Source organism: Sminthopsis crassicaudata, chromosome 1, assembly GCF_048593235.1.
Source record: "Sminthopsis crassicaudata isolate SCR6 chromosome 1, ASM4859323v1, whole genome shotgun sequence".
Classification (NCBI taxonomy): Eukaryota; Metazoa; Chordata; class Mammalia; order Dasyuromorphia; family Dasyuridae; genus Sminthopsis; species Sminthopsis crassicaudata.
In genome coordinates, this window is record NC_133617.1 from 419,754,829 (window position 1) to 419,779,526 (window position 24,698).

At 37.6% G+C, this 24,698-nt stretch overlaps 1 protein-coding gene across 2 annotated transcripts in view; it reads left to right on the forward strand.

Annotated features, from left to right (window-relative positions):
* LOC141550070 (phospholipid-transporting ATPase FetA-like) overlaps window positions 1-24,698 on the forward strand; it is a 131,326-nt gene that overhangs the window by 62,617 nt on the left and 44,011 nt on the right. For both annotated transcript variants that reach the window (XM_074280286.1, XM_074280287.1), the window contains 6 exons: window positions 1,372-1,444; window positions 1,914-1,984; window positions 3,071-3,153; window positions 3,736-3,894; window positions 5,826-5,914; window positions 23,649-23,845. In XM_074280286.1, the coding sequence (XP_074136387.1) occupies window positions 1,372-1,444; window positions 1,914-1,984; window positions 3,071-3,153; window positions 3,736-3,894; window positions 5,826-5,914; window positions 23,649-23,845 (672 nt within the window). The remainder of the gene's footprint in view (window positions 1-1,371; window positions 1,445-1,913; window positions 1,985-3,070; window positions 3,154-3,735; window positions 3,895-5,825; window positions 5,915-23,648; window positions 23,846-24,698) is intronic.

Genomic DNA, 24,698 nt, shown 5'->3' on the forward strand with positions numbered 1-24,698 from the left:
ATTTGCAAAGTGCTTTTTCAGTCATTAAGGTATATAGCAATCCTCCTTAGCCTTTCCTTGGATAAGTAACCTTATCCTTGCTTGGTAACAAAGAAGTTGAGGCATAAAATGAGGAAGGGGTCTCACTCTCAGACTACTTATTTGGGAAAAGATGGGAGGATGACTATGGAAATGTGAACCAGTTAAATTAGAAAAATAAACATGCTGTTCGATATTTACTAAATCCCCATTAGAGTATGTTGGTTGCTGGAATCTCTTTAAGGGAGCTGTTTCCTCTCTTAGATGCTTGTCACTGTCAGAGATGGAAAGTGTTAGATTTAGGCTTAGAAGATATAGATTTGAGCACTAACCCCTATATGCAGTTAGTGACTGAGGACAAACTACTTAATGCCTCTGTACATCAACATCCTCATCTATAAAATAAGGATAATAATATCCAAGAATTGTTGTTGTCAAAGAGGTGATCACAGTGTCTGGAGACTTGTGCGAAAACCAAATTACAAGAGAAATAGATATGCATGTGGAACCCAGAGTTCCCAGTCCTTATAGAAGTTTGCATATGTGTGACAGTATAACAAAAGGGGGAGGAGAAAACAGAAAGGAGTGTGGCATGGGAGGGCAAAAGTGCAATAAAGGTGGGAAAAGGGCAAAACTCCAGAAGGGGAGGAGCAAGGCAATGCCAAAAGCCACATTTTTTCTGTTCTTGAAACTGTGGATCATGACTCCATTTGGGTCATGTCATTCCTCACAGAATGTGAGAAGCAAAAACAAATAGGTAACAGTAAAAGGTATCAAGTATTATGCCAAAATTTAATTCTTGATTTGTATACTTATTTAACATACCCCAGGTTGCATAAATGTCAGGCAAAAAGAGGTCGAGTGGAAAAAGTTTAAGAAGCCCTATGAAGATAAGATCCACCTATCTGCAAAGAACTCCAACTGCACAATCATTTTCCTGGCTTAGCCCAGACTGGCTGGTGCCTGTCTTGCCTGCTAAGGACACACAGGGATCCAGCTTGGGGTGGAAACAACAAATTATGTCAGCCATGGGAGGAAAGAGGAGGGGTTCATCCTTGACACATTCAGGGCCTCCTGCATGTTCGGGGTTCAGTGCTATTGGAAAATATGGCAACTCAAAAAGAAAAGTTCAGGGCACCCCTTAATAGTCCTTAACATTGTGAAAAAAAGTACTTTGTAATCCACAGTATAAATGTAGTCATCAGAATTCCACTAGAATTTTGAGTCCATTCCTACAGCTAGGACTCTACTATGAGACAATCCCTGTTCTATTTCAAACATTATTAGCTTCTTGACCTTCAGCTGCCCCAAAATGGCCCAAGAGTAGCCATTTAAAGAATTGTTCTCCTGCAGGATAAAGGAAGAAAAGTGGATGAATATCAAAGTGGGAGATATAATAAAACTACAAAATAACAACTCTGTCACAGTGAGTACCTTATTTACCTGTAACTAGTATCTTTTGACCTCAATGTGTTCTGCAGCTGTTTATGTCAGTCACTCCTGCTTATAGCAGCCTTGGCAGGGATGCACACACCCTCTGAGGAACCTCAGCTTCTCATTTCATGCCATAGCTTAAACCCAAGAATGAGTTTTTAAATGGGGAAGGAGAGCAGAGAAATGACTTTTAGAGAGAGTTTGGGTTGAATTTGTGAGGGCAAAGTCCCAGTCTTAAGAATCCAGTAATGTCTATTAAGTCTTTGAGTTGCAACTATTATCTCTGTCATAGTGTTATTTCAAAAACTTATCTTTTCTCTCATTGATAATACTGGTAACTTCACACAGTGTTGTCATGAGAATTAAATAAAAACCAAGTATATAAGGATATTGTGAAGATCTATACACAGGTGAAGTTCTTGTTAGCATTATTCCTTATCTTTAATCTTTTCTAACTTCAGGCTGATGTGCTGTTACTCTCCAGCAGTGAACCCTGTAGTCTGATCTACATAGAAACTGCAGAGTTAGATGGGTGAGTATTCCGGCCTATGGATAGATTAGGTTAACAAAGTCAACAGTGTCAGGTATCAGTAATTCCCACAGTTGTGTATGCTTGACATGTATCAAGAAAAAGTTGTCCTTCATTAAGAAAAAATTGTTAATACTAGAGAACAATCAGGTTGTACTTCTAGGTACCCTGGCCAAGAGAATTGTACAAACTATTCATGCTTCAGGTAGGGGATGGACTGAATGGCCTCTTCTTTACATAGGTAGGATCTTGTACTCTCCTAATAAGGCCTTGAAGAACCATGGCCACCTCCACCCCAAGAGGTATCATCACAGCAGGACTTTTTTTGAAGGGTAGGCAAAATATTTTGGAAAGTTTCACAGAGCTTTGGTATAAAAGTTTTTAAAATCCTGATCAAACTATTTCCCCAGTCTTCTTTGTGTCAGATATTATAAAGCATCTTTGGTTTTTACTTCTATCCCTATTCCTTTATTTAATTGCCTATTAATTACTGAGCAAGTGTCTATAAGGGTTTGTGTGAAGAACATATGTGCAGGTGTTTCAGCCCTTGAATGTGCTGTTCTGAGGAACTCAAGCTGTTTTATAGGAACCATGCTATCTATTTTAAGCCTCATCTCCAGGGTTCTCTTTACTGGCTTTTTAGGATCTCTAGTCTATCTATCTCAGTTTGAACATGGGAATATATGTAGAGGAGCTTATTAATGTAGTTATAATTTAAGGATCAATACTTAATCTCAGGAAAGAGCTGAGATTGTGGTTTTCTTTGAATAGAGAAGCATGACACAATTCCATTTTAAGTATTGTATATTTTCTGAAACCCCTGTAGATGGACATAAGTATATGTATGTGTGCTGCTTTTAGTTTCTTCATATACATACACACATATGCACATTTGTACACACACATATACACATGAATGGATAATAGCTTATGTATGCAATTGATATATAATTTACATGTTAAATATTTATTATTAATGTAATTATGTACATTCATGTATACGTGTATATATATTTATTTGTGTGTGTGTATATATATATATATATATGTATATGTACATATACATATATATGTTTAATATTACTCCAGGGAAACCAACTTGAAAGTAAGGCAAGCCCTGGCTGTCACTAGCAACTTAGGAGACAACCTAGAGAAACTGAACACTTTTAAAGGTAAGTTAAAATTAGGTTGCTTTTGGAAAGTATCAGACTACTTCATCATTTCACATTTAGATCTTTTATATATTGGTAAAATTGCATTCCTTGAAAAGTTTGTAATTCAATTTTTTCTCTGTATGTGTGATTAATGCCAAGTGCAAAATTTATTCCCTCTGATGTCCAGAAAATATTACATGACAATAAAGGAATAAGGAATTGTATGAACCCAGAAATGTAATGAAAAGTATAATGAAAAGTGTTAGTAATTTTTAGTAATTTCTGACTCTTAATGATCCCTTCTTAAGTTTTCTTTGCAAAGATATTAAAGTGATTTGCCATTTCCTTTTATAGATGAGGAAACTGAAGTAAATAAAGGTTAAGGGCTTGTCTAGGATCACACAGCTAATAAGTATCTGAGGCCATATTTGAATTTAGGCCTTTCCAACATCCATGTCTGGCACTCTACTCCCTGTGCCACCTAACTGCTCCCAGTATACTTATTTCTGTACTGCCTGTGAGTTTAATCTCTACATCCCAAGATATATGTATTATTTCCTCCATAAGCTACAGCTCTCTCATTCCTTTATCTTTCTTCAGGTGAAGTCAGGTGTGAGCCTCCCAATAACAAACTAGATGAATTCAAAGGGATATTGATCTACGAGAATGAAAAGTATCCCTTGGACTTTGAGAAGATACTGCTAAGAGGCTGCACTATCCGGAACACAGACTGGTGCTATGGCCTCGTGATTTATGCTGGTAAATTTATATATATATACACACTTGTACATATACCAGTATGTCTATGTGGGTGGTCTAAAATTTCTAGTGACTTAAAAAAATCCCCAGCATTCTAGCTATCCGCATTAGAGTCATTTTGTGTTGAGCCTATGAGCCACACATTAATCTTCTCAATTATTCTTAGATATGTAAGAAAAAGTAAATATATTAAAGAAGCATATATAGAGAGAGGATTTTCAGTTATAAGGTAGGGAAAGAACACATCTTTGTGGCTCATTCATATGGAGAGTACATACACAGAAAATGTGTCCATGCAGAGTATTTAACTAGAGATAATATATACCTCACAAGTGTTTACCAGAAATGATAAAGAAAGAGAATATAGAGAATATCAAGAGAGGACAATACATTGATATTAGACATTATAATCTATTCTTTGGCAGATTTGTGATCTCATTGATTTGGATCATCCAAATATGGAGATCATTGTGCATCTATACCTCCCCATCTTGTTTGTATATTGACCATGTCTTCCCTTAAATCTACTGTAGGGGTTCACTCAACATTTTAAAGATTTGTTTCTAACTCTTGATATTTCATAGACACTAACAGAATATGTGAGCTCTCTATTAGTTATCTTTTGATGTTGCCTATTTTTTTCTAGTTTACATCTCTCTGATAACATTCCTTTATGTAACTTCTGTGAAATTTTTTATTATGTTTCACCTCTTCTAAGCTTCATGTGTTTTTTCTTGCCCACTGAGTGATCTTTAACTTCACTTATAAGTTATGTCTTCAGGCTAATACCTGAATGAAAAGAACAATACTGTATGGTAGAAATTTTGTATTCTTTGTGTTCACCCCAAGATCTTTTCAGGGTTGATCATCCACCTTTGTTATCTGCCTGTTTTACCCAACTCCCCCCTATAGCCCCCAGAGTTAGAGAATGTCTGCCCCAAGTGCATGAAGACTCTCCCTAGTAGAGTGGGCAGATGAGAACATCTGCCAAAATGATACTTGGAGTAGGAACTGTGGAGGACTTGGTCAGGCGTCAGGGGCAGCCAGGGCTATCACTAGTTGTCTTGACGTTCATACTGCCACTGGACTTCAGTAATTTGGGAAAAGAGAGTAAAGCTGACCCACTTCTCTGACTCACAAATCCAAATAATGCAAAAGTTAAGACATCACCCGGGATGTCATTGGTCTTCAAAAACAAAGGACAAACAGTTCACATAATTGATGCCAAGAGGAGTAACAGTCAAATAATGAAAGGGCAAATAAATCATCTCCTTTTCAGATTTTTATTCTGAGATTCCTATAGTGACTGTCCCAACTAGAATCAACTAGAATCCTGGTACTGGTGGTTGGTTTTCAGAGCCATTTGTTAACCATGGAGAGTTCTCTGTTAAGGTGATCCTCACTCCAGAGGTCTTCAGTCTTTCATCTGTATTCTTTGCAAGTTCTTGCTAGCTGTTCCCACATTCTTCCCCTCCACAATAGTTTTTTTCTTATGTTCCCAACCCATTTCTTCATTTATTGTGGGAAAGCTATCTCATTGGTTCAGAATTTATGGACTGAACTGGCCCTGTAGCGGAGGATGCTTCCCAAAAGCTTGTGATTCCTATTGTTGGAAAATTCTGTTGCAAAAAATGATCAGCTCTTTTATAGGTGCCTGTCTGTGGAAATCACAAGGCTCTCAGAGCTCAAGAAAGGAATAGGTATGAAGTTTCTATAAATATTTGTTGTTCAGTTGTCTTCATGATCCCGTAACACTGTTACTCTGTCCTCTACTATCTAATGCCCCTGTAGATACTAAATTTAGAAATGTGGCTTCCATAGTGTGGGTTGTAGACAAGGACCTTTCCCCAGGGCCATGCCTTGTTACACTTCTTTTGCTTGATTCTGAATAAAACTGATCATTCCCCAAAATACATCTGTATTTAACCTAGGTCATGACACCAAATTAATGCAAAACAGTGGAAAGACCATCTTTAAACGGACAAATATAGATCATCTCATGAATGTCCTTGTGTTCTGGGTAAGTAAAAAAAATTTTTTTCCCTCCTTTACAAGTGGGCAGACTATGTATAGGAGTAACTGATGTTTCCAGTATGTGTGTCTGTGTGTGTGTACAGAATTTTATGAGAATCAAATTAGATAATATTTATAAAGTACTTAGCACAGTTCTTGGTACATAGTAAGAACTATATAACTCTGAGAGCTAAGTTTAAGAAAACTTTAAAGTTAACACATTTAAAAAGTACTTTAAAGCTTATAATGTTCTATATTCACAAAATCCTTTTGAGGTTAAGTAGTATAAGTATTATTGTTTTCATTTTACAACAAGGTCCCAATTAATGTGAATGAAGTGTGATCCTATAAAGGGCCATATTATTTGAATTTGTATTAATTGAAGTTATATATAACATGTAAAATAGGGACATTTATTCTAACCCATTGGAAATATTCAATGGAAAATTTTAAAATAAATATTTAATTTGACAAGAAATGTGTATTTCTTATTTCAGTTTATCACAAAATAATAAAATAGTTATAAAAATAAAAATTTAAAAACTAAAAAAAACCCCACTACTTTATCTAAAGATAAAACCTATATCAACAATACAATGAAAATGTCATCATTGCCATTTATATTATGTTAGTAGCATAATCTGAACTTTTTTCTTTTCCTAAATCTTAATATGTGTTGGTACAAAGAACTTTATTCATTTTTTCATAAATTTGCATTCTGACATATAAGCCAAGCATAGTTGTATGACCTTGGACATTATCTAAAATTATAATTCACTAAATGCAATATTGTCATGCTTGTGATATATTTCAGTAACTAGGCTAAAAGGACTTGAAAACCAATCTTCAAAAGGTGCTTTAGTAACCTATGATTTCTTATTTTACTGCTAAAGAACTGGAAGTGTTTAACCTCTTAGAACCCAAGGATGTCAAGACCAATAAAAATTAAGGATTTTAATTTAAAACTGTCTTTTCTATCATCTCCCAATACAATTGGTGGACAATCCTTAGACATTAAATCCAGATTCAATTTTTTTTTCTTCTCAGAAAGATAAGTTATAGGAAGCATCTTTTTTTAGAATAAGCCTGTCTATTTTACATTAAAAATTTTTGATCACTTTATCTACCTTCTTCAGTTATTTTCTTCAAAACATCAGGATGCTGTCCACTCTTACTTTCACTGGCCACTTCTCTGGTGATTTTGACATACAATTGAACTAACTGTAAAATGTATTATTTAAGTTGTTATACTTTTTGTTTCAGACTTTGTCCCTTTTCCCCCCACCCACCAGACTGACATATATATTGGGACCCTAATATCCTACTGGTGGAACTGTGAAATGATCCAACCATATATTGGAGAGTGAACTGGAATTATGTGCAAAGAGTTATAAAACTATGAATATGTATCCCCAATTTTCCACATCCTCTTCAACATTTGTCATTTTCCCTTTCTATCCTTTTAGCTAACCTGATGAGTATGAGAGTATCTTAGTTGTTTTAATTTTCATTTCTCTAATCAATAATGATTTGGAGCATTTTATATGACTATAGCTTTGATTTCTTTATCCCAAAACTGTCTGTTCATATCCTTTGAACACTTATCAATTGGGGAATGATTCATATTCTTATAAACTTGACACAGTTCATTAGTTATTTAAGTTATGAAACCTTTAGTCAAGAAAATGTCTATAAATTTTTATCACAACTTTCTGTTTTCCTGCTAATCTCAGCTACATTGGTTTTAGTTGTACAGAAGACATTTTTTAGTTTTAGGTAATCAAAATTATCCATTTTACACCTCACAAAGCTCTCTATAATCTTGCTTATTCACAAAATCTTCTATTTATAAATCTAATAGATAATATGCTCTATATGTTCTTCTACTATACATTAGTTCCCTTTATATCTAGGTTATGTATCCATTTTGATCTGATGGCATAAGATTTTGTCTGTTCTAGTTTCTGCCAGATTGTTTTCTAGTTTTCTTAACAATTTTTTAAACTAAGTAGTGAATTCTTATGCCAGAAGCTTAAATCTTTAGATTTCTCAAACACAAAATTACAAATTTTTGGAGTATGTCTAATCTGCTCTGCTGATCTACCTTTTTTCTTAGTTAGTACCAGATAGTTTAATAATTAAATGCCTTATTTCTCTAATTGTTGTAGAAGTATGTTTATGTAGTTCTTGAATTTATCTTGATAGATAAACTTCCAGGTATTTTATGCTGTCTACAGTTATTTTACATGGGAATTTACAGTTATTTCTTCTTGCATGGTTTTGTTTGTGATATATAAATATGCTGATGATTTATGTGGGTTTATTTTATATACTGCTATTTTGCTAAAATTAGTTCAACTTTAGTTGCATCTCTAGGATTTTCCAAGGATATTATCACATCATCTATAAAAAGAGATAATTCTATTATCTCATTGCTCATTCTGATTCCTTCAATTTCTTTTTCTCTTATTTTTATTGCTATGTTTCCGATATACTATTGACTAATACTGATGATAATGAGCATCCTTGATTCACTCTTGCAAATAATGCTTGCTGATTGTTTTAGGTAGATGCTTCTTATCATTTTAAGGAAAAATCCATTTATACAAATACTTTCAATGTTTTGGTAGAAATAAGTGTTATATTTTCTTAGAAGTTTTTTTTTCTTCCATCTGTTGATCTAATATTATTTTTGTTATTGATATGATTAATAATGTTAATAGTTTTCCTTATGTTAGACCAATCCTGCATTCCTGTTATAAATCCCACTTAGTCACAATGCATAGTCTTTATTGACATACTTAGCTAGTCTTAGCTAGTATTTTATTTAGGATTTTTGGATCCATATGCATTAGTGAAATTGGTCTTTAATTTTCTTTCTCTGTTTTGTTCTCTCTGGTGTAGGTATCAATTCCATATTTGTTTCATAAAAGGAGTTTGGTAGGACTTCTTTGCTTGTTATTCCAAATAAGTTATTTAATACTGATATTAATTAATCTTTAAATATTGTTTTATAAATCCATCTGATTCTAAAGCTTTTTTTTTAGGAAGTTCATTTATGGTCTGTTCAATTTCTTTTTCTAAAATAGTTTTTTTTTTTAACATTATTTAGCCTGTTTTTTTAAATAATAGGCTTTTATTTTCAAAATACATGCAAATATAGTTTTCAACATTCACCCTTGCAAAACCTTGTTCCAAAATTTTCTCCCTCCCTTCCCTTCACACCATCCCCTACTCAGCAAGCCTTTTCCTTTCCATTTTCACTAGTACTATTACTACCAACACTACCACCACCATCACTAACACCCCAGTTTAAGCCCTTATCATTTTATTCATCCACATCCAGAGAGAAAACTATAAAGAATGAAAGTGGATCACCTTTTTTATTGTTTGTTTGCTTGTTATTTTTTTCTCATGGTTTTTTTCCCCTTTTGGTCTGATGTTTTTCTTTTTGCTCAGCATGACAAACATAGGAATATCTTTAGAAAAGTTGCACATATTTAACCCCTATCATCGGGTTGTTTGCTTTCTTGGGAAGGAGGTAAGAGGGAGGAAAGGAAGAACATTTTGGAACACAGGGTTTTGCAAAAACTGTCTTTGCACATATTTGGAAAAATAAAATATCATTAAAAAAGAAAAATCAGATCAAAAGAAAAAAAAAAAAAGCAAATGAACAATAACAACAAAAAGGTGAGAACAAGGCAGCTAGGGGGCACAGTGATAGAGCACCAGCCCTGAAGTCAGGAAGTCCTGAGTTCAAATCTAGCACTTTCTGGCTCTATGACCCTGGGCAGGTTACTTAATCCCAATTGTCTCAGGGGAAAAAAAAAGGTGAAAATACTATGTTGTGATGCACATTCAGTCCCCACAGTCCTCCCTCTGGATGCAGATGGCTCTCTCTATCCCAAGTGTATTGAAATTGGCCTGACTCACCTCACTGTTGAAAAGAGCTAAGTCCATGATCCCATAATCTTGTCCAATGTTCTCTTACTTCTGCTCACTTCACTTAGTTCACATAAGCATGAAACAAATTTTGAGTTTAGTTGTTTTCAGTTTCAACCTTGAGAAACAACAAGGTATAGGTCTTCTGCTGTCTACTTCCACAAGCAAACCGGGCATTTTTCAAAGTGATAAGAAATGTTTATTGTCTGTCTTAAGGCACAGTAGGGGATATAAGCCAAGGAGGACTGTCCTGAACACCTTCCACTCTGACCTCAGCCCCACCTTTTGCTATGACCTCAGTTCAGCCCCTTCATTCTGAAGTTTTTGACTTTCCCAGCTTGCAGTTGGGGCAGACCAAGCTCCCTTAAGTAGCAGACATTGCCACTATTTAGTGAAATGTTTGTGTATTTTTAACCATTTAACATGTAAAAACAATGCTACCCTTTTTATTAGATTTCATTCTGTTTATTATGTCACTAACAAAGTTTGTGAGTTTTGCCTCAACCCCACCTTTCCTATAAGTCCTGTTTTTTGAAATTCATTATTTTTCATAGCTTTAAAAATTTTAGGAATGGACATATGTTGTACTAATGGCAGAACTAATAGGTTATTATTATCCTGATAGTATAGATGAGGAAACAGACTTGATCAGGGTTAAATAACCTAGGAAGAGTCTGAGATGGAATTTGAACTCAGATCTTCCTGCTTTAGTAATTGAAAGGTATTGGGTTAAGCAATATTCAACAAAACAGATCAAAAACATGGAAAAAGTTCTATCATGTTTCACACCTGTAGATTGCTACCATAGCAGAAGAATAGGAGCAACATTTTTCCTGTCTCTGCACTTGCTCAGCAGAAGCAAGCATTCTTTTTTAATCACCTCTTGAGAGGACAAAGAAAGCCACCATGCCCATATCCCCAAATGACCAAAGGCACTGACCCATTTGTTAGATCACATAATAGCACATATAATTGGCCACTGGCTGATGTTGCTTTCATGTTAAGAGGGTTTTGTCTAAGTCATGTATTGTGTTTCTGTGGCATTTGTGCACCTATTGTAATTCACTGAATTTTGGGTTCTCCAATAACCCTTGCAGGAATAGACAATGTTTCCTTGTTGTAGTCCTCTTTTAAGAGCTCATGGCATATGAACCCTTTGATCTCAGAGGCGAGATGAATGAGGCAGGGACTCACAGGGTGTGAGAAGAGTTCCATTTTATTATGCTACACAGCCTTGTTGATATACAATTTTGCAAGCGTGATCAGCATGTGGACTGTAGGCAATCCTCAATCACCATTCAGAGAAGCAGCTCATGGGCATTGCATATGCATGGCATCTGCCAATGGGAGGAGAGCCAATCCAGTAATTCAGCAGCTCGCTCACAGGGGAGAGGCTCTGTCCAGGCATCCCTGCTCACACAGCCACTGGCTGTGACCCTCGGCTTAAACCCATTCCCATAATGATAAATCATTGCTCCTTGCTCAGCAAGGGCATTTCTGTAACATGGCAGAAAACTTATTGTGCATCAAAGGATGAAGTGGCCTCAGTACTCCCTCTCCACAGGGTCCCATTCCTGATGTGATAGAAGTTAAAGTGACTGATGGAGATGGTAGCAGAGCTTCAGCTCAGATAAATAGCATCTAGCTTCATCTGTGCTGTGACTGAGAGAACTCAAAAGATAATCCCTTCACTATTATAAGCCTTAAGATTTCACTGGAAGCCCTTCATTGCCCCAGTAAAAAACAGCCTTAGTTGTGATGTTCCATTAAGTTAATCTTGGTCCCTTGTGTCATCTGACCCCTCACTTAGGAGAGCATAGAGTCCCTAATGGGGGAGGGGCTCTGAGAGCAGGTGTGGGCTATTGAAGCAAGAAGTGAACATTTTGCCAAGGACTGCCCCCTAGGGATTTATGGTCACCTGAAAGGTTTCTGCTTGTCCCGTGTATCACTTGACAGGAAGAGCTTGCTGAACTCTTAACAGTTGAGGTTGAAAGGCAAATGTGGCATAGTGGGTACATTTCTGACCTCTGACTCAGAAAGAGAAAAGCTCAAGCCCAACCTCTGATACATACCTGGCTGTGTAGCTCTTGGGAATCACTTAATCTCTCCATGCTTTCAGCAAACTCAGAGATTCTAAGTTGCAGAAGAGTTGATCTGCTTTGATAGAGGGGATTTCCTCCTTAAGGATTCAGACAAAAACACTGGGGAGAATCGTGAGAGTTGAAGTAGCAGGGAAGAAAGCTATGGTGACCACGTTAGCATCCTGGATACCTTAGAATCAGCCAGAGTCAGGATAAGCAAAAGTCTTAATTCTTGGTCTTTAATGATAGAAGTCAAGGGGATGGACACAGAATCTCCGCCACCTCACCTCTTCGTCTCCTACCCAGAGTCAGTCTGGCTAGTCTCACTGCACCTCCTAGTCCCTCCCACAATTCTCTGTATACACCAGGATAGCACAGGATAATGGGAAGGGCCATTTTCCAAGCATATTCTTATAGAGTATTATCCAATTGATAATTAGCCTCAAGTGCTTGATTGTCCAACCACAGTGCATTGATTCAAGAATTTCAGCCCTTTACAGAAAGGCATTGAAGGATTAAAATATGGAAGGGAATTTGGAGCTTAATTCCCCAATTGTGCATATGAGGAGACCAATAGCCAGTCAGTGTATATGGCTTACTATCTTGAGGATTGTGTCCAATTAGGGATGTCACACCTTAAGAGGGACTGAAAAACTTGAAAGAGGGAGACTACAAGGGTCTGGAATTATTTCATGTAAGGAAAAGGTACAGGGGATATCTGACTTGGAAATTAGGAGATTTGATAGGACAAGAGATATCCATAGTAGCTATCTTCAAATATCTGAAGTGGAATGTCAAGTGGAATGTTAAGTGGAAAAGAGATTAGACATTCAATCTAGGATTCTCTACTTGGATCCTATGCTCATATTTCAAACTTAGAATTTAAAATGGTCATTATCGTTATCTTCACACCAGTTCCTCTTTCTAGATCTATTAATGGTATCACAAATTTCCTTTTCACCAAAGTGTAAAAGATTCAGGTTGTCTCTAACTTCCTCTACATGCAGTCAGTTACCAAATTCTATCAGTCATTCTTACTCCTTCCACACTTTATAAAGTCCTCATTACTCTTTCCATGAACTGTTCCTATAACCTCTTAACTGGTTTCCTCATACCCACTTTTTCTAATCCATCCTACACAACATTGCTAATTTAATTTTCCTGATGTGTGGCTCTGACCACATCAGTTTTCTGCTCAAAAAACAAAACAAAAACCTCCACATTTCTCACCAAACACCTTTTAGATTCTTTGGCTTGGCATTTCTGGGTGCTTCATAATTTATGTCCAACTTATATTTTCAACCTTATGTCATACTATTCCTCTTTGTGGATGCTTTGCTACGATTAAACTGAACTACTTGCTGTTCCCCAAACTTTCATCCCTCCTGCTTCCACATTGTTACTCATGCTGTCCCTCATGCTTGGAATGCATTCCCAAACAATATGCATATTGAAATCTTTCTCTTCGGGGGCAGCTAGGTGGTACAGTGGATAGAGCACCAGCCCTGAATTCAGGAGGACCCAAGTTCAAATTTGGTCTCAGATACTTAACACTTCCTAACTGTGTGACCCTGGGCAAGTCACTTAATCCCAGCCTGGGGGGGGGGGAGGGGAAGAAATCTTTCTCTTCTTTTAAGACTTGATTCAGATACTGTTTCTTCTGTGAAATGTTCTTTTAACAGCTCAAGTTATACTGAACTAGGACACTCATCACAAAATCAAAATGCCATGGTACCCACAGTCTCCTAAAGCTTGTATGACTAGCCTCTTTCACTAGCTCTAACCCAGGACTCACCTTGCTGATGGTTCTTCACTGCTACTGCCTTCCCTCTGGACTGGGTTTTCCAACCATGCAGGTTTGCCTCTGAGAGAAAATACTAAAGAGGCTGGAAAAAATTAGTCATCTAATTGGGCCTTTTCTTTTTACAAATGAGGAAACTGAAGTCTTGAGAGGTTAGTTTTATAGATAGATAGATAGATAGATAGATATACACACACACATACACACACATACCCCATGTGAATGCAGACCTTCCTACATGCTTCCTTCCCAAAAGAGCCTAGAAAGTGCTCCAAAAATGTCAGATTCAGATAAATGAACAAATTTTGTTACCAGCTTCTCACTACTGCTCTTCCAGCATTGTATACATGCTGTAAAGCAAGGACACAAGGACCCAGCTCCTAGTGCCAAACACTCTTTCAATCAGGATTCAATGAAGTCAAGACTGATCAGTTCCACATTTGCTCAGGCTCTCAGCATCTCAGTTTGCTGTCTTTCTCTCCCATTTCATACACCAAATTATCTTCTCCACTTAGTCACTCTAGTTACTTTCTAAACTCTAATGATTACTCACTCCTTTACTTACTCTTTCTGAGGTCCCTTTGGATACAAATGCTAATTCTTTTTCCTTTACCATACTTACATTACTTTCCAGCCTCCAAAAATATCAATAGTAAATTTAATATCTCTAATTAATACCATGGAATAACTAGAAGCTGTGAATTGTGATATGTCCCTAACTCATAAAACTGGCAGTCTTAAAATTATTAAAATACAGCTTTTTCTACTTGTCAATAATTTGACAACAAATTATGCTTTATTCAAGGCTAGAGTTAGAAGAGAAGTTCATTGTTAGAACCCTTTAAGCACCAGGACACAATCTAAGTTAGGGCCTTAGAGGCTAGCTGGAGAGACAGATGTATACCTAAAACCATAAACGGAAATGCCAGATGGTATGTGCCAAGTTTTACATGATTGCTATAAATAACAGACTAGTCCTGGATATCTCACTACATAAAGCCTAGCAAGTTTTCCTCCTTAGTGAAATTATTCACTAATTGAGACAAACTCTAAGTGCCTTATTTGTCTCTAGTGACACAAAAAATTCAACTTCATCCAGTACTACTTTTTGTCAGAAAAAAAAGGGACAACATTTTCATCTTTGATAACTTAAACTTAATAATTTAAAATGTCTATGACTGTAGGATGTGCTGGTTCAACTTCACAGTCATCTCTACTCTGGTAAGCTCATGTAAAGTCCTTAAGCTCTTCAGGAATTAAATCAACAGAGCACTCTTATGATAGCTTTGGACTTAGGTGATTTCAAGAGTTGCTGAGGTTGGGTTTTTGGCATCAGTTGGTAAGAGATTTAGGAGACCCTGCATAAGTATCATGCCTGTTCGCTAATTTGGCCTGACTATAGGTATCCCAAGCCTATGGCTGGTAGATTAACTCTATTAAATTTGTTTGACATTTAGTAACTACAAATCTTAGCATCTGGAGAAAAGCCAAACTGGGTTCTTTTTACAACAGTATATTGCTCCATAGTTAGCAATGTCCAAAACTGAACACATTATCTTTTCCCCTAAATCCCTCTGTATTACTGTTAAAGGGACCACCATCCTCAACTCTTTACTCTCTTTCTCACTGTCCATATTTAATCTGTTGTCAAGACCTGTCAATTTTTACCTTTTCAGCACCTGTCACATATGCTTTTTTTCCTCTGAAACTGCCACCACCTTGAAGCAGTTTCTCACCACCATATACTTGGACTGCAATAACCTGATATTGGTCTTTCTGCCACAAGTCTCTCCCCATTCTAGTTCATCCTCTACTCAGTTGTCCAAGTGACCTTGCAAAAGCCCCAGCCTAACCATGTCACTCCCCTATTCTATTAGGTTTTTATTACTTCTAGGATCAGATACAACATTCTCTGTGTGATGACGCCCTTCATCATCTTCCCCCTTCACCTTTCCAGTCTTCTTCTACCTTATATGGCCCTCACTTCTATATACTCTGGATCCAGAGACAACAAGCCTTCTTGATGCTCCTTGGAACAAGACACTTTATTTTCTACTCTGAATTTTCACTGACATCCCCCATCTCCCTCCCCAAGCATGGAATGCTCTTCTTTATCTCTACTGTAAAGGGCAGGAACCCTGGAGAAATATACTTAAGGCTCTGTATGATTTAGTCCTACAACAAGGGGTTAACTCCAGAAAGCTAGCCCAGCCCCAAGCGAAGGAAACAGATTGTGAAGGAGATAATAAAGACTTTTGACTTTATCCCTGACTATTCTTGTGGTGATTATTCTATTGAAACCCAAGGCTGGTCTGAAGGCCCTCCAGAAAGCTAACCAGAACATTACAGTTCAGAAAGTCACCAGAGTAATAAATGACAGAATCAACTTCTGAACTGGCTTCTCTGACTCGAAATCCAAACGAAAAAGATTTTGCTTCATCCTTAATATTATCTACAGTTGAAGGTAGGGCAGCTGAATGATCATTTCAAGTTCAATAAATGTATTTTCTCTGCAGTCTAAAAAATGTCTTTTCTGCAAAGCAGAAACAAAAGCCTAAACAAGTCAAAATGACTAAAGAAAACAAGCCACCATCACATACCTTTCTAGTGTATAACAAAAGAAACCTGGCAGCATCATTTATTATGTAATAAGCTAATAAACCAGAAAGCTAGCCCGGGCCCCAGGTGAAGGAGATAATAAAGACTTTGGACTTTATCCCTGACTGTTCTCATGGTGATTACTCTGCTGAGACCAAAGCTGGTCCGAAGGCCCTCCAAAAAGTTAGCCCAGACATTACATTTTGGCACCCGAATGTGGAAATAAGGATTTACATTCATCAGTCCAGACTGACACAATTCTGAGTTCAGTGGGAAAGTCTCTGTGACCTGGAAATTAGGTTGAATACAAAATTAGAAAAGCAGGAAAATTTGGTAAGGGCTAAACTAGTATTTCAACCAAAATGGGACAAATGCTTAGAAAATAACTTTCCCCACCTCAAAGGAAGTGTGTAGAATGCATAGTTAAGCTAATAAAAAACCAAGGTTTGATTGTAACTTGGAAGGAGATTATTGGCGTTTCTCACCTTCACCAGGTCTTCTGACGTCTTGGCTCTGATTATCTCAATCAGAGAGCTACCTCTTTAGAGGTTCCATCACAGAACATTCGAGACACTCAAGTATGCAGCAACAAGTCTTTATTCTAACTCTTTACATAGTGTTCCCTAATGTTCCCTCTAGCCTTTCTTCTGGAGTTCCCATCTTTCTTCCTTGGAGGTCCCTCAAGTTCTCTCAAGTTCCCTCAAGGTCCCTCCCCCACCTTCTGCAATCTGCTTTTTATAGTCCCCTGGTAATATGACTGAGAGTGCACGAGATTGAGCATGATCAGCAAGAGCGAGGAGGCTTTTCCTCATTAATGAGGCTTACTCAATACCTTTATGCCCAGTTTATTAGGCTCAGGCAGAATAAGCCTCCAAGTGCCTCTTATACTCTGCCCTTGAGATCTGCCCCTGACCCTAATGCATTGGACTTTTAGAAACATTACAGAACACATTCCCTTGGTTCTCTAAAGAAGAAAAATTAGAGCCAGATAAGTGGAAACTATTAAGAGAGCAACTAATTGAATATTACAATGATAATTGTTCTGATTCAATTCTTAATAAATTGGCTTTAGAGAATTATATAAGTTTTAGAATAAGGAAACAGGAGAAAGAGCAGGAAGGGGATACTGATAAACTAGTTGAAAAGCATAAAGAATTAGACAAGAGTTAAGTACAATTCTGATGAAATTAAGGAGTGTGGTGCTTCACAGCAGGAGCCATTAGGGCATTCCCCATCCTCTGACCTACCCACTCAATTAACCCTTGATGAGTGGAGGGAAAAGGAGGAGAGGAAGTGGCAGTGACACAATCAGCACCACCTATGAAGCAGCCTATAACATGATTACAAAAGGTACTAGTTAAAGCTAAAAAAAGAAGGGCAGGATATATCTGATTTAAGAATAGAAGCATACCCTGTTATTTAAGAGTTTGACTCTTCAGGTCAAGAAAGGAGAAGATACACTCCTTTTGATCTGGAAATTATCAAATATCTGAAAAAGGGTGGCACTCTTTATGGGGCTACATCATCTTATGTTAAAATGGTATTAGAGAATTTGGCTTATGAAATTTTAACCCCTAGTGATTAAATATATATAACAAGGACATGTTTAGAACCTGGACAAAACTTATTGTGGCTTCTGGAGTATAGTGAACTATGTAAAATACAAGCCCAAGGAAATAGGCAAACTGGAGTTAAAATAACAGTCACTTTTGATCAACTAGCAGGTAAAGGTCAGTATACAGCCACTTCAGCACAGATTAATTACCCTTTGATAGCATATGAGCAAATTGCTGCTGCTGTTATCAAAGCATGGGGCAGCCTCTCAGGAAGGCAAGACAGAGGGGAAGCTTTTAGGAAAATAGAGCAAGGTCCAAATGAACCCTTTGCTGATTTTGTGGGACATCTGCAGACAGCTGTCATATGAACAATTGGTGAAAATGCAGCAACAGGAATAACGATCAAAAACTTGCTAGAGAAAATGCTAATGAGATTTGTAGAAGAATTATATGGGGACTACACAAAGATACTCCTTTAGAGGAGATCATAAGACGCTGTGCCACAATGGGCACTAATGTCTTTTATGCCCAGGCTCTGATGCAGTACATAGGAAGACAGTCCCTCTTGGAAAGGGACTTCCAGAGAGACTTGTTGATGTTTTCAGTGTGGTAAAGTAGGGCATCTGAAAGCTCAATGTAGGCAAAGAGATAGCGTGAGAAACCAGGATGGGAGAATAAGACCCAAAACCCCATGTCCAAAATGCAATAAAGGTTTCCATTGAGCTTTAGAATGTAGATTGACCCAAGGAAATGAGAGGCGGAGCCCAGCTCCAAGACCTCAAACCAAAAACAGGTGGGGCATGATGGCAGCCAAAGTTACACCCAGAGAGTTTTTAGAAACTCAGGACTCTGATATGATTAATCAGCAGAGAAGCAATCAGATGGCAGAAAAGGATTAAAACTGGGGAGAATACAGGTTTTTTTAACTTGCTAGAAGGGCAGCATCCAGTGCAAGGAGCTCTAATAAAATCGCCAGTTGATAAGGAGAGATTCAGAAAGTGGTGAATGGAAGGGACTAGATAGGTTAACTGCTTGGGAGAAATGGTTTGCTTGTATCTCTACAGATGGAGAAGGAGTCAGATGGGGGCTAAAAAGCATCTGGAGAGATAGAAAAAGAGAAAATCCTTGAAACAAAGGAAAAGACCTAAGAAACATCTGACACTGAAAGAACATGGCTGATAATGAGACTATTACAGAACCTCAAAACCTGCAAGAATCATTGGATTCCCTGACATATGATGAGACTATTGCAGGACTTCAAAACTTGGAATTATTGGATTCCCTGACATGTGAAATAATGGCCAATAGATTCCTTTTGGACTATTTCTAGGAGTTATGGATATGTATAATTCCTCATGTTGATTCATGTTGTTTGTTACATGCCTGTGTTATATTAATATGTGCTTGTGTAATACCTCCCATGTTGATGGATTTATGTATACCTGCTTCAAGTGAGACCCTTGAGAAATCTGATAACAAAATCTGGTCTGACTCCCCATTTCCCTTTGGTGTTTTCACCTTCCTCCCTGAGAAGTCAGGGAGGGCGTGACCACTTATGTTCTAAAACAAAAGAAAGTGGGAGATATAAAGGTCCAGAGAACCTTTATAACCAGCAAAGGAAAGTATACTGGAGAAGTATACTTAAGGCTCAGTATGATTGATTTAATCCTACAACAAGGTGTTAACTCAGTGGAATTAAGATAATGATTCTCTGGTTTACACGTACTTAGTACTTAGTATGGTTCTACAAGTTGACACCTATTGTACAAGATTGACACCTACAATTATGTAATTATAATAGAGTATATATAAGATCTGAGAGCTCTGGGAGGTGAGACAGACTGGAAGATAAAGACCCTCAGGGTGGCTGTCCTGTGTCCTTCACTTCTCCACTGAGATGAGTGATTCCATCTTTGATCAGCTGTTGTGGTGCCTCTCCTGCCTCCTGCACTTTATGAGATTCCATCTTGGACCAGCCTCTGTTCTCTCTCCTGCCTACTCCACTGAAGCCAAGACTGATCCGGGAGGCCTCCAGAAAGTTAGCTGGGCCCCAGGGGAGGCAGACTCTGAAGAAGATAATAGAGACTTTGGACTTTATCCCCAACTATTCTCATGGTGGTTATTCTGCTGAGACCAAGGCTGGTCCTGAGACCTCCAGAAAACTAACCAGGACATTACATTCTGCCTTCTGACTTCCTGGGTTTCCTTCAGCTCCTAGCCAAAATCCTACTTTCTGTAGGAAGACTTTGACAATCTCTCCTAATTCTGGTGCCTTTCCTTTGCTGGTTATTTCCAGTTTCTCCTAGAAATAATGTGTCTGTACATAATTATTTGCATATTCTGTCTCCTTGAGAACGGGGTCTGCCTTTTACATATCCCCAGCACTTAGCACAGTGCCTGACATATTGTAGGCATTTAATAAATGTGTATTGACAATGCCCATAATAGCATGTCCTTCCCTTTCTACCCTCACCTGCCGACCCCACTCTGTTATAATCCAATCGTAATCCATGTATCCTTTAACACCCAGGTCAAAATCCATGTCTTTCATGAAATTTAAATCAGAATTAATTTCTCTTCCCTTCTAGAGTCCTTATTTATAGCTCTCTCGTGGCATTTCCTAGTTATTGTATATTGTAGTGATAGCTTGAGATGGGGTCTGTCCTGACAGCAGGCAGTTGAAGAGCAGATCCTTTGGACTCTGCTTCCAGAAGAGGGCAGCAGAGGTCTCCCTTGAGGTGAGTGTGCAGCCAGCTGCTGCCCATTATGGGGAGGAGGAAGCAGGATGGGCTGGCTGCAAGCTGGCTTCCCTCTCAGACCAAGGCCGCCAAGCCAGGAAGGCCGCAGAAGAGCAGTCTTCTCCGCAGGGCCAGAGTCAGTGTGGCCAAATGCTCCTCGTGAGCAGCCGGGCAGGAAGGCATCATAGTCGGACAGGACTTCTGGGCCACTCTGGCAACCCCACAAGCCTGGCTCACTGACCTGCACGGGAAGCTAGGCCACAGTGCTTTATGTGCAGTGCTTATTTTCCTTTAAAACTGACTGGGCCTGTGTAGATATTCAGAAGGGACTTTGTCACTGTCTGCCTAACATCTCTGTGTGATACTGTCAGTCTGATGTAATGTACCCTTTGCTCATAAAACCAGGTGGTGTAGAAACTTCTATCCACCTTTATATTTACCCCCATTTATAGAAAAGGAAAAACTTTCTAACGATTGTACTGTTCAGTAATGAAGTGGGCTATCTGGTTAAATTGTCACAGGAAGCATTGTAGCAGAGATTCTGTAGAAAGAATTTCTTTTTTTTTTCTTTTTTAAGATTTATATATACATAGTTATACAATTATCTTGCTGTACAAGAAAAATCAGATCAGAGAGGAAAAAAATGAGGAAGAAAACAAAATGCAAGCAAATAACAACAAAAAAGAGTGAAAACGCTATGTTGTGAATCACCCTCAGTTCGCACAGTCTCCTCTCTGGGTGTAGATGGCTCTCTCCATCACAAGATCATTGGAAATGGCCTCAATCATCTCATTATTAAAAAGAGCCACATCCATCAGAATTGATCATCACATAATCTTGTTGCCGTGTACAACAATCTCCTGGTTCTGTTCACTTCACTCAGCATCAGTTCATGGAAGTCTCTCCAGGCCTTTCTGAAATCATCCTGCTGGTCGTTCCTTACAGAACAATAATATTCCATAACATTCATATACCATAACTCAAGACCTAAAAATGGTTATATCATAGTCCATCCTACTTGTGGGTTCATGTGTGTGTGTGTGTGTGTGTGTGTGTGTATGTGTGAAAGAGAGTCATAATTGAATACCAAATAGATAATTTTGATTATATTAAATTAAAAAGTTTTGTACAAACCTAATGCAGACAAGATTAGAAGGGAAGCAATAAATGGGGAAAACATTTTTACATTTAAGGGTTCTGATAAAGTCCTCATTTCTAAAATATATAGAGAATTGTCTCGAATTTATAATAGTTCAAGTCATTTTCCAATTGATAAATGGTCAAGGACATGAACAGACAATTTTCAGATGATGAAATTGAAACCATCTCTAGTCATATGAAAAGGTGCTCTGAATCACTATTGATCAAAGAAATGCAAATTAAGACAATTCTGAGGTACCACTACACACCTCTCATTGGCTAAGAGGACAGGAAAAGATAATGACAAATGTTGGAGGGGATGCAGGAAAACTGGGACGTTAATACATTGTTGGTGGAGTTGTGAACAGATCCAACCATTCTGGAGAACAGTTTGGAATTATGTTCCAAGAGTCATCAAATTGTGCGTATGTTTTGATCCTACAGTATTTCTCTTAATCTGATCTCACAGGGGATAACAAAGAGACGTGAATTGTAATGTGAGCAATCCCCTTGGCTAAGGTATACTCATGACTCTGGAGGAAAGGAGAGAAAGGGCAAAGGCAGAGAACTTTACTGATTTTTTCCCTCTTATTATCCTTCCCTAGAGCTACATTATGTTGAAGCTGGGGTTTTGAATCTTTTTTTAAAATAATTTCCAGATTTTCCCATTCTTAGTTGGCATGTGTTGTATCCTGGGCGATCGGGTATGAAATTTGGGAGAACATACATGATTGGAGTTGTCAGGAGTCCCTTAATACTTCCTAGAATGTTTTTCCTTTTTTCAGCATCTACGCTACCTTTCATTCTATTTTCTGTTTTCCAGTGACCAGGTTTCTTACAGTAAAAACAGAATTTCTTCTTCACATTTCTTATTGATTAAAGGGACCAGATTTTCCTTTCCTAATGGTACAGAAGGGATTCAGGGACTAGTTTCATCCTCTTCTGCTAGTTGTGATCTCAAGAGAAAACCCAGTGTGAAAATGTTGCCAATCAAAAATAGCTTAATTTGTTTACAGTTAGGTGGACTAAGATTATTAGCAAAATAAGATAAAAAGTGAAATGGTAAGGCAGAGTTAACAAGGAGTGGTTATAAGGTACAAATCATTTACCAATTTTTTTTCCTTCACTTTCTTCACTTTGGGAATGACTGCCAAACTCAATGCCTTAAGTTACTCTAAAATAATGGAATATTAATCTTGCCAATTACCTTAAAAAAACTTTTATAAGATTTAATCCTCATTTTTTCCTTATAACAAATTATATGGAGTGGTACCCCAAAACTTACTAAGTTCCTGGAACTATCCTAAAGTCTCAGGAGTTCTTTCCTGCGATCTTAAAATGATGGATTTCCAAACCTCCAGAATCCACTAAGATGTTTTTATCACTTCTATAACTTTATCTAATTTTATTTCTTTAATTCCAACTTGGCCAATATTGCAATGAAAAAAAATTGCAGGGTTTTTTTTCCTTTCTTTTTCTTATAACTTAATGTGCAGATAGCCTAAAGTGGAGCTAGTCCTGCTTACTAAGACAACTGCTTCAGCTATGAAAGTTTGTTAATCTTTCCTCTCTGGCTAGAAGTTTTTCTGGCTGCTTCATTTTAAATCTTTCAAGATAACAGAATCTAGCTTATAACACAAACACAACACAGACATTAAAAAGACACAAAGGCAAAATGACAAGATAAAAGCAAATTGTGCAAATCTAATTTTATCTGGTTGACTTGGAGCATATAGAATTTGAGACATATAGAAAAAAATAGACCAGAGGTGCTCAAAGGGGCCAGATTACAGGAGTGTGTCATTCACAAAGCTAACTAAACTTTCTCTTAGCCTACAGTGGGGCTGAAGCTGAGGTTTTGAATTTTTTTTTTAATAATTTACAGATTTTCCCGTTCTTAGCTGGCATGTGTTGTATCCTGGCAATTGGGCATGAAATTTGGGAGAACAAGAAGGGTTATTACTTCCAGATCTATCTGCCTCAAAAAGAGGAATTAACTGCCCCAGGTCTTTCTACCTTCCTCATATTCTGGTCATATGTCATCATTCTCAACACTGTGGTGCCGATTTCCCTCTACGTCAGGTATGTGTATCTTTCTGGGGAAGGAAAAGGTCTTACTGTGGTAAAGTAACTACCCTCAAACTTTCCATCTTGGGAAGAAAAAGGCTGCAATAAAGCTCCATGAAAGCCCAGAGGTTCTACTCTGGTTCTCAGAAACTGACTACCCACAAGATCAGTAGGGAAGGGATAAGTTCCCCAATTTTTCCTGAGAAGTTCTCTAGAGAAATACCTGAAGTTTTCCCTAGAAGGACCCCCTGAAGAGATGATGAGAATTCCTGACTCTCACTTGACATTCCTAGTTAAAGGCAAGGAACTTCAGACTTCTTTTTCATGGGACCTCTCATCAACTATGAGTTGACTATCTTGTACAAAAAAGAGGAAAAAATGTTACAAAGTAAGTACACATATTCAGGTGGATAATATAGTCCCTGATCTTGGAGTGCAACCCAGGACAGATTTCAGTTGAAAGCCATTCTGCCCTTGTTCTGACTTTCACTATAGGTTTCCTGACTTCCAGATTCCATGGAACCTCTTCAGCCCCCACCCCTCATCTCTCATACACACCACTGCCGGTGTAGTATTATTCTCCCTTGGACTAGTATAGTCACCTTCAGTCTTCCACATCTCTAGTCCATATCTATATTCCACATCTCTAATTCATAAGAAAATATATTTCAAAAATGAATATACATGCATAACTAAACTGTTTTCACATGTAATGGAGACAATAAATTTTTTAAAAATTCATCTTTTGTGAATTTCTCTATTCTCCTTCCTGTTTAGGACAGGAGTGGTTTCTGTGCTCAGCACAGGCTCAGGTAGGAGATAATGAGAATAATCAAAATTATCTCTCTAAGGTACAAATCTGGCAGTG